We start from the raw sequence: 13433 nt of genomic DNA, 5'->3' as shown, positions 1-13433 counted from the left end.
ATCTATTTTTTTTTATTCAGCTTTTCAACTACTTCATATGTCACTTCTACTAACATTTCATTTTATTTTACTTTCACTGTCAGTTTTAGACACTGCATTTTGTATTATTTTAATTTTGGTCACCACTATTGTATTGTTCTGTATAATGTTGTGCTCTACACATTCACACACAAAAACACACATTTATATCAAACATGTTTATTAGTACAGATTTGTGGTGTGTGAGAGTGGAAGGTGTGTGCATCAGAGGTGCTGGGTGGGAGCGTGGGCGGGGAAGGTGTGTGTATCAGAGGTGCTGGGTGGGCGTGGGTGGGGAAGGTGTGTGCATCAGAGGTGCTGGGTGGGAGCGTGGGCGGGGAAGGTGTGTGTATCAGAGGTGCTGGGTGGGCGTGGGTGGGGAAGGTGTGTGCATCAGAGGTGCTGGGTGGGTGTGGGCGGGGAAGGTGTGTGCATCAGAGGTGCTGGGTGGGAGCGTGGGCGGGGAAGGTGTGTGCATCAGAGGTGCTGGGTGGGAGCGTGGGCGGGGAAGGTGTGTGCATCAGAGGTGCTGGGTGGGCGTGGGTGGGGAAGGTGTGTGCATCAGAGGTGCTGGGTGGGTGTGGGCGGGGAAGGTGTGCGCATCAGAGGTGCTGGGTGGGAGCGTGGGTGGGGAAGGTGTGTGCATCAGAGGTGCTGGGTGGGTGTGGGCGGGGAAGGTGTGCGCATCAGAGGTGCTGGGTGGGAGCGTGGGTGGGGAAGGTGTGTGCATCAGAGGTGCTGGGTGGGAGCGTGGGTGGGGAAGGTGTGTGCATCAGAGGTGCTGGGTGGGTGTGGGCGGGGAAGGTGTGTGCATCAGAGGTGCTGGGTAGGCGTGGTCAGGGCGTGCAGCAGCTCCTGATTCAGCATGCGGAACATTAGTGCACACTTGTTGCGTTCAGCTGAGTTTCCCAGCGTGTGGTGTAGCAGAGACTGCAGGTAATAAACATCACGCAGACGCTGCTTACAGTCCAGCTGAGAGAAATAAAGCCCCGCCTCCTCCAGAGTGTGTAGTGCTGACTCTACAGCTACACACACACACACACACAATTAATAAATCCATCCATAAAGGTCCATGTATCGAGACAGCAAAAACATGACAGTCAGTTTAATACAATTAATACTTGCAAAATGAACACACACACACACCGGTCAGTCTGTGTTCCCCCGAAGCAGACGCACTCAGAGCCACCTGACACCGAGCCATCAGCAGCAGAGCTTTAGCTTTATCCATCAGGGCACCGTGAGCTAACACACACTCCAACACACCACACACCAACGAGAGAGCCTGCTCTGGGATCCCCAACATCAACTACACACACAGTTCAGCATTATTCAAACACCACCACATGAAACTTCATTACTGAAAAGAAGCAGATTTGTAAAAAATAAATAAATAAATAATAATGGTGTGTTTGTGTACCTGTGTGTATGCGAGGTGCAGTATAGTTTTACACTCTAGTCTCTGCAGGTTGTGTTGGCGTGTGAGTGTTAAAGCCTTTAGCAGGAGCGGGAGAGCAGCGGAATATCCACACGAGTCCCAGTGCAGCTCTGCTGTGGCTAACATCACCCTGTAACACACACAGAGCATATTTATATTATATTTACACTTGCACACATACATTATATTTACACTGCACACACACACACACCTGATGATCATCTCGGTGTTCTTGTTCTTGTCACACAGCTGCTGTAGATGCTGCAGGACTTTGGAAGCTTCTGATGTCCGATTTATAGCTTTTAACAGTTGAGCTTTCCTGTCCACACACACACTCTGCATGTTAGTTCTGTGTGCCTTGTTCAGTTTAAGTTTCAGTCCTGTGACCTGTGTGGTGTGAGGTACGGCGCGCACACACACACACACACACACACACACACACACACACACACGTTTACCTGTAGAGCCCCTCGGTGGAGTTCAGGGCGGAGATTGCGGTGACGTGAGGCTCAGCCACGTGATATTTCCCATCATTCATCGCTTTCTCAAACTGAATGTTCAGGTCACTCAGCATCCAGATCTGCGCGCACACGCACACACACACACACACACACACACACACACACACTCTCGCCTTCTGAGCAAGCCGAGTGGGCGGGGCTGTAAGGGTTTATGCAAATGAGACATGTAGACTACCAAGCAGACTGTGGGGTCAGAGATTCCCCTTCATGCTGTGACAGTTAGCTCCACTACCACTGACCAATCAGAACTGACACGGTCAGTTAGCCTAGTTATGCAGCTAGCTACCAGTGACCGTTAGTTATAGCTAGTTAGCATCATAACTCACCTAAAATTAAATAGTTAGCTTGAGTATGCAGAGCATCAGCTAGCTAGCAGAAATGTTCGTGTTTAATCATCAGGTCTGAGTGACATGCAGCTCACCTTAGCGTGTTGAGTGTGAGGAGGAAACTGCTGCTTCAGGTGTCTGATGATGTCATTGGCGCCGGCGTACAGACCCTGAACACACGCACACACAGGACACGCAACATTAAAATGGAACATCAAAAACCACGTGTTAAGGTTTAGCTGAATCTACTACTGCTAAATGCTAAGAGGGGAGGTCAGAGGTGAAAGGTCAGAGGTGCACCTGGTCAGCGTGGAGCTGTGCGAGGTGACACAGCGTGATGGTGAACGGCTCGGTGTTGTTCTGCTGAACGCCAAAATTCACCGGCTCCAAACTGTTCATGTTCAACAGGAGCTGAGACTGCTGCACAGACATCGTACTGACACACACACAAACACAAACACGCACACACACACGAACACGCACACACGGACACAAACACGCACACGAACACGCATACACACACGAACACGCACACGAACACGGACACAAACACGCACACACACGAACACGCATACACGCACGGACACGCATACACACACGAACACGCATACACACACGAACACGCATACACACACGAACACGCACGAACACGCATACGCACACGAACACGCACGAACACACGAACACGCACGAACACGCATACACGCACGAACACACGAACACGCATACACACACGAACACGCATACACACACGAACACGCATACACACACGAACACGCACACGAACACGGACACAAACACGCACACGCACACACACACACACACGAACACGCATACGCACACGAACACGCATACACGCACGAACACACGAACACGCACGAACACGCATACACGCACGAACACACACGAACACGCATACACGCACGAACACGCATACACACACGAACACGCATACACACACGAACACGCACACGAACACGGACACAAACACGCACACGCACACACACGAACACGCATACACGCACGGACACGCATACACACACGAACACGCATACACACACGAACACGCATACACACACAGGCACAACACGAACCGCGATACGCACCACTGCATTACGAACAGATGCGCTGCACACGCGAAACACGCCCTGCGTAACACGCATAAGACGCACGAACACACGGACACGCACGAACACGAACACGCATACACACGAACACGCGACACACGAACACGCATACACACGAACGCGATACAGATACACATTAATGCGAACACGCACATGCACACGACACACAACACGCATACGAACACGCGACACGCGACACACGAACACAATGCGCCGCGAACACGCATACTACACACACACGATACACGCATTTAACACACGGAACACGCACACACACGAACCACGCATCACACCGCGAACCGCACCGCGATACACGGACACAAACGCACGCATACACACGAACACGCGCTACACGCCGACGGACATCGACACACGCGAACACGCATACACACACGAACACGCATAGCACGCATCGCGAACACGCGATATACGCCACACCGGCCACCACGCTTTGACGACACGCATCACACACGTAACACGCGCGAACACACGCACACGTAACACACGAACACGCATACACGCCACGAACACGACACGCTTACGAACACTGCATACACGCGACGAACCACGCGAACTGCGCGCTCGAACACAATACGCTGTAACGACGCTGAACACGAACACACCGCGAACACGCACGAACAGCGGCGCACGCGACACACGAACACGGCACGAACACTTACGCCCCACACACGCTAACAACACGCACACACACACGCACGAACACGCGGCGCACACACGCGCTACGGCATGCGCACACGAACCACGCACACAACATCGCCACACTTTTACACACATTTCTACGCACACACACCTGGGTTTCAATACAGCCTTTACACACACACGGTTTCGCCATTGCCATGCGGCATTGCACAGCACCTAACACGCTACACGAACACACACGCACACACACACAATACACACGCAAATGACACGCACACAACACACACGCCGCACACACGGCACCTGCCACACACGCTAACACGCACACACAAACTACGGCCTTTCATGCACGCATACAAGACATGTGACGCCACACACACGCAGCCACCGAAACACACACGAACACAAGCAAACACAAATACATGACATGCCCTGAAACACTGCACACACAAACACACACTTACACTAACACACATCGCACACACAAACACGCGATACAAACACACCGCACACAATACACGCACGCACATACACGACACAAACCTGCACGCCTTACACAAACGCTGCTAAAGACGCCTTACACAACGCACACAAACCTGACACAAACCTAAACACACGCATACAAACACACAATCACCTAAACACAAGATCACGCTACGCACACAATAAACGCCGCACGCACATAAACCACATATACCGCTAAGATACGGCCTTACACAAACACTACGCCAAGCTTCTGTGTGCACACATAACATACACAAACGCTAGCACGCACACAAACGCTAGCGACGCACACAAACAGGAACACACGAGCACACACACACAGAGCAGAAAAGTTCAACCAAATATTACACACATCACAATGAACAAGAATCTCAGACACACGCCTCCTCCTCTTGCAGTACACTCCACACGCTCACAAGACTAATCTCTGTCAAACATTACACAGACTGTGTTTCCATAGCAACACTGCGGTCTGTCTCTGAGCATCCAGCAGCTGAGGAGCTGAGAAACCCTGCAAGCGCCCCGCTACCAGAGACACACACAAACGACAAGCATACTACACACACACATACACATCACGCTGAGATGACGCGCATGTCATTAATAATAATCACATAACACAAACAATAATAATAATCTCACAGTTAACAGAAATAAGCACACACACACAGAGCAGAAAAGTTCAATCCATTCATCTGCTCCGGTGAAAGTGTACACACTCACAATGAGACAGAGAATTAAAGGCAAGAAACAAGATTATTTCGCCTCTCAGCTTGTGGTGGTGGTGGAGTGAGTGGTGAGGTGTGTGTGTGTTGTGATGTGTGAGTGAGTTACCTCTTGGTGAGTGAGTGAGTCGCTGGTGAGTGAGTGAGTCTGAGTGAGTCCAGTGGTGAGTGAGTGAGTGAGTCTGCTGAGTGACTGAGCAGCTGGTGAGGGAGCTGAGTGGTGTGTTTGTGAGTGGTGAGTGAGCTGTGAATTGAGTGTTTAGTAGTGCAGTGTGTGTGTTTGTGAGCTGAGTCCAGCAGTGAGTGAGTGAGAGAGTGAAACTGTGAGTGTTTGTGACCAGTGAGACCATTGTGTGAGTGCTTAGAATACTACACACACACAATCAGCAACCTGGTTTTATGAATCAGAGTGAGTGAGTGAATGGTAGAGTGTTTGTGAGTTAAACAGAAATAAGCAGCCATTTTAACAGAGTCTTCGGTCAGAACTGCGCTGTCACATCCATTCATCTGCTCCAGTGTGTACAGCCAACTCTACAGAGACAGAGAATTAAAGGCAAGAAACAAGAGTGAGTGAGTGAGTGAGTGAGTGAGTGAGTGAGTGTGTGTTTGTGAGTGAGTGAGTGAGTGAGTGAGTGTGTGTGTGTTTGTGAGTGAGTGAGTGAGTGAGTGAGTGAGTGTTTGTGAGTGAGTGAGTGAGTGAGTGAGTGTGAGTGAGTGAGTGAGTGTGTGTTTGTGAGTGAGTGAGTGAGTGAGTGAGTGAGTGTGTTTGTGTGTTTGTGAGTGAGTGAGTGAGTGAGTGAGTGAGTGTGTGTTTGTGAGTGAGTGAGTGAGTGAGTGAGTGAGTGAGTGTGTTTGTGTGTTTGTGAGTGAGTGAGTGAGTGAGTGAGTGTGTTTGTGAGTGAGTGAGTGGTGTGTGTTTGTGAGTGTGGAGTGGAGTGGAGTGAGTGAGTGTGTTTATTTGGTGAGCTGAGTGAGTGAGTGGTGAGTGTTTGTGTGTTTGAGTGAGTGAGTTTGAGTGAGTGAGTGTTTGGCTTAGTGGTGAGTGAGTGGTGAGTGTTTGTGAGTTTGAGTGAGTGTTTGTGTGTTGTAGTGAGGAGGTTTAGTGAGTGAGTGAGTATGTGTGTGTTGTTCGCCCGGCAGAGTGAGTTTATTTAGTGTGTGTGTGTTTGTATTTATTTATTAGTGGTATTTGCCTGAGTGCGCCTGTATTTAGTTTGAGTTGGGTGTTTGTGTGTTTGTAGTCGTATTTAAGGTGAGTGGTGAGTGCTTATTTATTCGCGCCCGTGAGTGAGTGTGTGTTTATGTTTATTGTTTGAGTGGGTAAGGTGTGTTTGTGTGTATTTATTTATTAGTGAGTGAGTGGTGCGAGGTGCGCGGTGAGTATTTATTTATTTATTTATTGTATGAAGTATTTATTTATTTATTGTGTGTTATTTATTTGGTCCCAAGTGAGTGTGTATTTATTTATTTGTGGTGAGGTCCGTGATTTATTTATTTAGTTTGCTCTGTCTGCAGGTGAGTGTGTGTTATTATTTATTTATGAGTGTGTGTTTGTTCAAGTATTTATTTATTTATTTATTTATGGTGCAGTCTAAGTATTTGTGTGTATTTAGTGAGTGATGTTGCTGCCCCGCATTTATTGGGTGATTTAGTAGTGTGTGTGTGTTATGTGAGTGAGTGGGTGAGTCCATATTTATTTATTTATTTGAGTGTGTGTTTTAGTGCAAAGGTCTATGAGTGAGTGTGTGTGTTTGTATTTAGTTTATTTATTTATTTATGTTTGTGGTGAGTGGAGTGGTAGCTATTTATTGTGAGTGGAGTTTATTGGGGTAGGTGGATTGTATATTGTGGAGTGAGTTTATTTAGTGGAGTGGTGAGTGTTTGTGTATTTATTAGTATTTAAGTGTGTGTGTGTATTGTGAGTGAGTGGAGTGTGTGTTTGTGAGTGGTAGTGAGTGTGTGTTTATTTAGTGAAAGAGTGAGTGAGTGAGTGTGTGTGTGTGTTTGTGAGTGGGTGAGTGGTGAGGTGTGTGTATTTATTGGTATTGTTTGTGAGTGAGTGGAGTGAGTGAGTGTTTGTGTGTTTGTGAGTGAGTGAGTGAGTGTGCTGTGTGTTTGTGAGTGAGTTTCCAGTGTGTGTTTGTGTGTTTGTGAGTGAGTGAGTGTTTGTGTGTTTGTGAGTGAGTGAGTGAGTGAGTGTGTGTTTGTGAGTGAGTGAGTGAGTGTGTGTTTGTGAGTGAGTGAGTGAGTGTTTGTGTGTTTGTGAGTGAGTGAGTGAGTGAGTGTGTGTGTGTTTGTGAGTGAGTGAGTGAGTGTGTGTGTGTTTGTGAGTGAGTGAGTGAGTGTGTGTTTGTGAGTGAGTGAGTGAGTGTGTGTTGTAGTGAGTGGTGGGTGAGTGTTTGGAGTGAGTGTGTGCAGGTTTGTGGAGTGGAGTGGAGTGAGTGAGTGAGTGAGAGTGTTTGTGTGTGGTGCAGTGAGTGAGTGAGTGAGTGTGTGTTTGTGTTTGTGGTGAGTGGAGTGAGTGAGTGTGTGTTTGTGTGTTTCAGGAGTGGAGTGGGTGAGTGAGTGCAGTGAGGAGTGAGTGAGTGGAGTGAGTGTGTGTTTGTGTGTTTGAGTGGAGGAGTGTGGTCAGTGGTGGAGTGTTTGTGTGTTTGTGAGTGAGTGGAGGAGTGTGTGAGTGAGGAGTGAGGTGTTTGTGTGTTGTGAGTGAGTGAGGTGAGTGAGTGTTTGTGTGTTTGTGAGTGAGTGAGTGAGTGTGTGTGGATGAGCAGGTGAGTGAGAGTGAGTGAGTGTGTGTGTGTTTGTAGAGTGAGTGAGTGAGTGTGTGTGTTGTTTGTGAGTGATGAGTGTTTGTGTGTGTTTGTGAGTGAGTGAGTGAGTGTGTGTGTGTTAGTGAGTGAGGAGTGAGTGAGTGAGTGTGTTTGTGTGTTTGTGAGTGAGTGGGAGTAGGTAGGTGAGTGAGTGAGTGAGTGTTTGTGTGTTTGTGAGGAGTGAGGAGGTGAGTGTGTGTGTGAGTGAGTGAGTGGGTGGAGTGAGTGAGTGAGTGGGTGTGTGGTGGAGTGAGTGACTGGAGTGTTTGTGTGTTTGTGAGTGGTGAGTGTGTGTTTGTGTGTTTGTGAGTGAGTGGAGTGAGTGTGTTTGTGAGTGAGTGAGTGTGTGTTTGTGTGTTTGTGAGTGAGTGAGTGGAGTGTGTGTGTGTGTTGTGAGTGAGTGAGTGAGTGGAGTGTGTGTTTGTGAGTGAGTGAGTGAGTGAGTGTGTGTGTGTTTGTGAGTGAGTGTGTGTGTGTTTGTGAGTGAGTGAGTGTGTGTGTGTTTGTGAGTGAGTGAGTGAGTGAGTGAGTGTGTGTGTGTTTGTGAGTGAGTGAGTGTGTGTTTGTGAGTGAGTGAGTGAGTGTGTGTGTGTTTGTGAGTGAGTGAGTGAGTGAGTGAGTGTGTGTGTTTGTGAGTGAGTGAGTGTGTGTGTTTGTGAGTGAGTGAGTGGAGGTGTGTGTTTTGTGGTGAGTGAGTGAGTGAGTGTGTGTTTGTGGTGGAGTGAGTGAGTGAGTGTTTGTGTTTGCCTGTGTGAGTGAGTGAGAGTGTGTGTGTGGAGGAGTGAGGAGGAGGAGGAGTGAGTGAGAGGAGTGAGTGTGTTTGGAGTGAGGAGTGAGTGTTTGTGTGTCAGGAGTGGTGAGTGGAGGAGGTGTGTGTTTGTAGGAGTGAGGAGTGAGTGAGGAGTGGAGTGGAGGAGTGAGGAGGTGTGTGACGTAGGAGTGAGTGGTGGTGAGGAGTGAGGAGTGTGTGTGTGTTTGTGAGTGAGTGAGTGTGTGTTTGTGAGGAGGAGTGAGTGTGTGTGTGTTTCAGGAGGAGTGAGTGGAGTGTGATGGTGTGTGTTTGTGAGTGAGTGAGTGAGTGAGTGAGTGTGTGTTTGTGAGTGAGTGAGTGAGTGAGTGTGTGTTTGTGAGTGAGTGAGTGTTTGTGAGTGAGTGAGTGAGTGTTTGTGTGTTTGAGTGAGTGAGTGAGTGTGAGTGAGTGAGTGTGTGTGTGTTTGTGAGTGAGTGAGTGTGTGTTTGTGAGTGAGTGAGTGAGTGTTTGTGTGTTTGTGAGTGAGTGAGTGAGTGTGTGTTTGTGAGTGAGTGAGTGAGTGTGTGTTTGTGAGTGAGTGAGTGAGTGTTTGTGTGTTTGTGAGTGAGTGAGTGAGTGAGTGTGTGTGTGGAGTGGGTGAGTGAGTGTGTGTTTGTGAGGAGTGAGTGAGTGTGTGTTTGTGGAGTGAGTGAGTGGAGTGTGTGTTTGTGAGTGAGTGAGGAGTGTTTGTGGAGGAGTGAGTGGAGTGAGGAGTGAGTGTGTGTGTGTTTGTGGAGTGAGTGAGTGAGTGTGAGTGTGTTTGTGAGTGGAGTGAGGTGTGTGTGTTTTGTGAGTGGAGTGAGTGAGTGTTTGTGTGTTTGTGGAGGAGGCTCAGGAGGAGGGAGGGAGGTGTGTGTGTTTGTGGAGTGGGAGTGGAGTGAGTGGATGTGTGTGTGTCTGTGAGGAGTGAGGAGGTGGCTCAGGATGGAGGAGTGAGTGAGTGAGTGAGTGAGCAGAGTGTGTGTGTGTTTGGAGTGAGTGATGAGTGTGTGTTTGTGAGGAGTGAGTGAGTGTGTGTGTGTTTGTGGAGTGATGGTGAGGAGTGAGTGTGTGTGTGGCTTGGAGGAGTGAGGTAGGTCAGGTGAGGTGTGTGTTTGTGAGTGAGTGGAGTGGGTGAGTGTGTGATGTGGGTGGAGTGAGTGTTTGTAGTATGAGTGGGTGAGTGTGTGCGGTCTGTAGTTTAGTGAGTGAGGTGTGTGTTTGTGAGTGGAGTGTGTGTGTGTTTGTGAGTGAGTGAGTGAGTGTGTGTTTGTGAGTGAGTGAGTGAGTGTGTGTGTGTTTGTGAGTGAGTGAGTGAGTGAGTGAGTGTGTGTTTGTGAGTGAGTGAGTGAGTGAGTGTTTGTGTGTTTGTGAGTGAGTGAGTGAGTGTGTGTGTGTTTGTGAGTGAGTGAGTGTGTGTTTGTGTGTTTGTGAGTGAGTGAGTGAGTGTTTGTGTGTTTGTGAGTGAGTGAGTGAGTGTGTGTTTGTGAGTGAGTGAGTGAGTGTGTGTTTGTGAGTGAGTGAGTGTGTGTGTGTTTCAAGTGTGTTTGAGTGAGTTTAGGTAGGAGTGTGTGTGTTTGTGAGTGAGTGAGTGAGTGAGTGTGTGTGTTTGTGAGTGGAGTGAGTGTGTGTGTGTTTGTGGGTCAGGAGGAGTGAGTGAGTGTGTGTGTTTGTGAGTGAGTGAGTGGAGTGGTGAGGTGGAGTGTGTGTAGGAGCATTCAGTTGGTGGAGGAGGAGTGAGTGTTTGTGAGGAGTGAGTGAGTGAGGGTGTGTGTGTGAGAGGAGAGTGGTCAGGAGTGAGTGACTGAGTGTTTGTGCTCTAGGAGGAGTGAGTGGAGTGAGTGAGTGTGTGTTTGTGTGTTTGTGAGGAGTGAGTGAGTGTTTGAGTGATGGGTGACTGGTGACTGGGAGTGACTGGAGTGTTTGTGAGTGAGTGAGTGAGTGAGGCTCAGAGTGAGGAGTGAGTGTTTGTGTGTTTGTGAGTGGAGTGAGTGAGTGAGTGTTTGTGTGTTTGTGAGTGAGTGGGTGAGTGGGAGTGAGTGAGTGTGTGTGGAGTGAGTGGAGTGGAGGAGTGTGTGTTTGTGTGTTTGTGAGTGGAGTGGTGAGTGGGAGGTGAGTGTTTGTGTGTTTGTGAGTGAGTGGAGTGAGTGGTGGAGTGAGTGGTGAGTGTGTGGAGTGGAGTGAGGAGTGTGTGTTTTCAGAGTGAGTGAGTGGAGTGAGTGTTTGTGTGTTTGAAGGAGTGAGTGAGTGGGTGAGGTGACTGGGAGTGTGTTTGTGAGTGGAGTGAGTGGGAGTGAGTGTGTGTGTTTGTGAGTGGAGTGGAGTGGGAGTGTGTGTGTTTGTGGAGTGAGTGAGTGTTTGTGTGTTTGTGGTGAGTGGTGAGTGTGTGTGTGTGTTTGTGAGTGAGTGAGTGAGTGTTTGTGTGTTTAGGATGAGTGAGTGGGTAGGAGTGGGTGAGTGAGTGTGTAATCAGAGGAGTGAGTGAGTGGGAGTGTGTGTGTTTGTGGAGTGAGTGGGTGAGTGGGAGTGTGTGTGTGTTTAGGAGTGAGTGACTGAGTGTTTGTGTGTTTGTGGAGTGGGAGGAGTGTGTTTGTGTGTGTTTGTGAGTGGAGTGAGTGAGTGAGTGTGTTTGTGAGTGGAGTGGAGTGTGTGTTTAGGAGCATGTGTTTGTGAGTAGGTGAGTGAGTGTGTGTCCAGTGTTGAGTAGTGAGTGAGTGAGTGGAGTGTGTGTTTGAGTTTGAGGTGGTGAGGTGGTGAGTGTGTGTTTGTGAGTGGAGTGAGTGAGTGTTTGTGTGTTTATTAGTGAGTGGGAGTGAGTGTGTGTGTGTTTGTGGCAGTGAGTGAGTGTGTGTTTGGAGTGGGTGAGGAGTGTGTGTGTTAGTAGAGGAGTGAGTGTGTGTGTTTGAGTGGTGAGGAGGAGTGAGTGTGACTGTGTTTGTGGAGTGAGTGGAGTGGAGTGTGTGTTTGTAGGAGGAGTGAGTGGAGTGGAGTGGAGTGAGTGCAGGTGTGTGTATTATTGTTTATTTGTGAGTGAGTGAGGAGTGAGTGTTTGTGTGTTTGATGAGTGGTGGGTGAGTGAGTGAGTGACGGTGGAGTGTTTGTGTGTTTGTACATGGCTTAGTGGGTGAGTTGGTGAGTGTGAGTGAGTGGCGTGACGCCCGCAGTGTTTGTGTGGTTTGCTTACGCTTTGGTGGTGGCTGTGTGTTTGTGTGCTTTGTGGAGTGATGCGAGTGTTTGAGTACTGGCTGACCTGCGTGACTGGAGTGACTGAGTGTTTGTGGCTGTGAGTGAGTGAGTGAGTCGGTGGTGTGTGTTTGGCGCGCGCCTGAGTGAGTTGAGTTATTTGGCTTTTGGTTTGGTGGAGTAGGTAGCGTGCGCGCCCGTGAGTGAGTGTGTGTTTGTGTGTTTGTTGGTGCGCAGCCGTGCGAGTGAGCTGCAGTGTTTGTGTGTGTTTATGAGTGGGTGAGTGGTGGGTGCTGAGGTGGTGATGATGCGCAGTATTTATTTATTTACGCCTGAGTGGTCCAAGTATCTATTTGCTTTATTTATTGGTGAGTGGAGTGTTTATTTATTATATGAGCCTGGGTGAAGTATTTGGTGTGTGTGATTTGTGATGCGTCTGGTGGTGTGTGTGTTATTTATTTTGGAGTGTTTTTATTTATTGTATGGGTCCAAGTATTTATTTATTTATTTTGCTGAGTTATTTATTTATTTATTTTTATTTAGAGTGGCGTATTTATTTATATTTATTTATTTGTGTGTTTGTGAGTGGAGTGAGTGAGTGGAGTGAGTGAGTGTTTGTGTGTTTGTGAGTGAGTGGAGTGAGTGAGTGAGTGAGTGTGGGAGTGAGTGAGTGAGTGAGTGTGTGTTTGTAGTTTAGTGGTGAGTGAGTGTTTGTGAGTGAGTGAGTGAGTGAGTGTTTGTGAGTGAGTGAGTGAGTGTGTGTGTGTTTGTGAGTGAGTGAGTGAGTGTGTGTGTTTGTGAGTGAGTGAGTGAGTGAGTGTGTGTGTTTGTGAGTGAGTGAGTGAGTGTGTGTGTGTGTTTGTGAGTGAGTGAGTGAGTGAGTGTGTGTGTGTGTTTGTGAGTGAGTGAGTGAGTGAGTGTGTGTGTGAGTGAGTGAGTGAGTGAGTGAGTGAGTGTGTGTGTGTTTGTGAGTGAGTGAGTGAGTGAGTGAGTGTGTGTTTGTGTGTTTGTGAGTGAGTGAGTGAGTGAGTGAGTGAGTGTTTGTGTGTTTGTGAGTGAGTGAGTGAGTGAGTGAGTGAGTGTGAGTGAGTGAGTGAGTGAGTGTGTGTTTGTGAGTGAGTGAGTGAGTGAGTGTGTGAGTGAGTGAGTGACTGAGTGTTTGTGTGTTTGTGAGTGAGTGAGTGTGTGTTTGTGTGTTTGTGAGTGAGTGAGTGAGTGAGTGTGTTTGTGAGTGAGTGAGTGTGTGTTTGTGTGTTTGTGAGTGAGTGAGTGAGTGTGTGTGTGTTAGTGAGTGAGTGAGTGAGTGAGTGTGTTTGTGAGTTTGTGAGTGAGTGAGTGAGTGTGTGTGTGTT

At 48.3% G+C, this 13433-nt stretch overlaps 1 protein-coding gene across 1 annotated transcript in view; it reads right to left on the bottom strand.

The window, feature by feature from the left end:
- Window positions 1-39: 39 nt before the first annotated feature.
- The window catches only part of anapc5 (anaphase promoting complex subunit 5), a 25843-nt gene continuing 12449 nt past the window's right edge, over window positions 40-13433 (bottom strand). The window contains exons 9-19 of the mRNA XM_058389387.1: window positions 5711-5850; window positions 4687-4697; window positions 3973-4037; window positions 3543-3658; window positions 2604-3411; window positions 2399-2473; window positions 1915-2036; window positions 1668-1775; window positions 1439-1586; window positions 1165-1327; window positions 40-1043 (exon numbers count right to left, since the gene is read on the bottom strand). Of these exons, the coding sequence (XP_058245370.1) occupies window positions 832-1043; window positions 1165-1327; window positions 1439-1586; window positions 1668-1775; window positions 1915-2036; window positions 2399-2473; window positions 2604-3411; window positions 3543-3658; window positions 3973-4037; window positions 4687-4697; window positions 5711-5850 (1968 nt within the window). The 3' untranslated portion in view covers window positions 40-831. The remainder of the gene's footprint in view (window positions 1044-1164; window positions 1328-1438; window positions 1587-1667; window positions 1776-1914; window positions 2037-2398; window positions 2474-2603; window positions 3412-3542; window positions 3659-3972; window positions 4038-4686; window positions 4698-5710; window positions 5851-13433) is intronic.

The sequence above is a fragment of the Hemibagrus wyckioides genome, linkage group LG05 (assembly GCF_019097595.1).
Source record: "Hemibagrus wyckioides isolate EC202008001 linkage group LG05, SWU_Hwy_1.0, whole genome shotgun sequence".
Lineage (NCBI taxonomy): Eukaryota > Metazoa > Chordata > Actinopteri > Siluriformes > Bagridae > Hemibagrus > Hemibagrus wyckioides.
The sequence above is the reverse complement of the archived record's forward strand: the minus strand, read 5'-3'. Positions and strand labels throughout refer to the sequence as shown.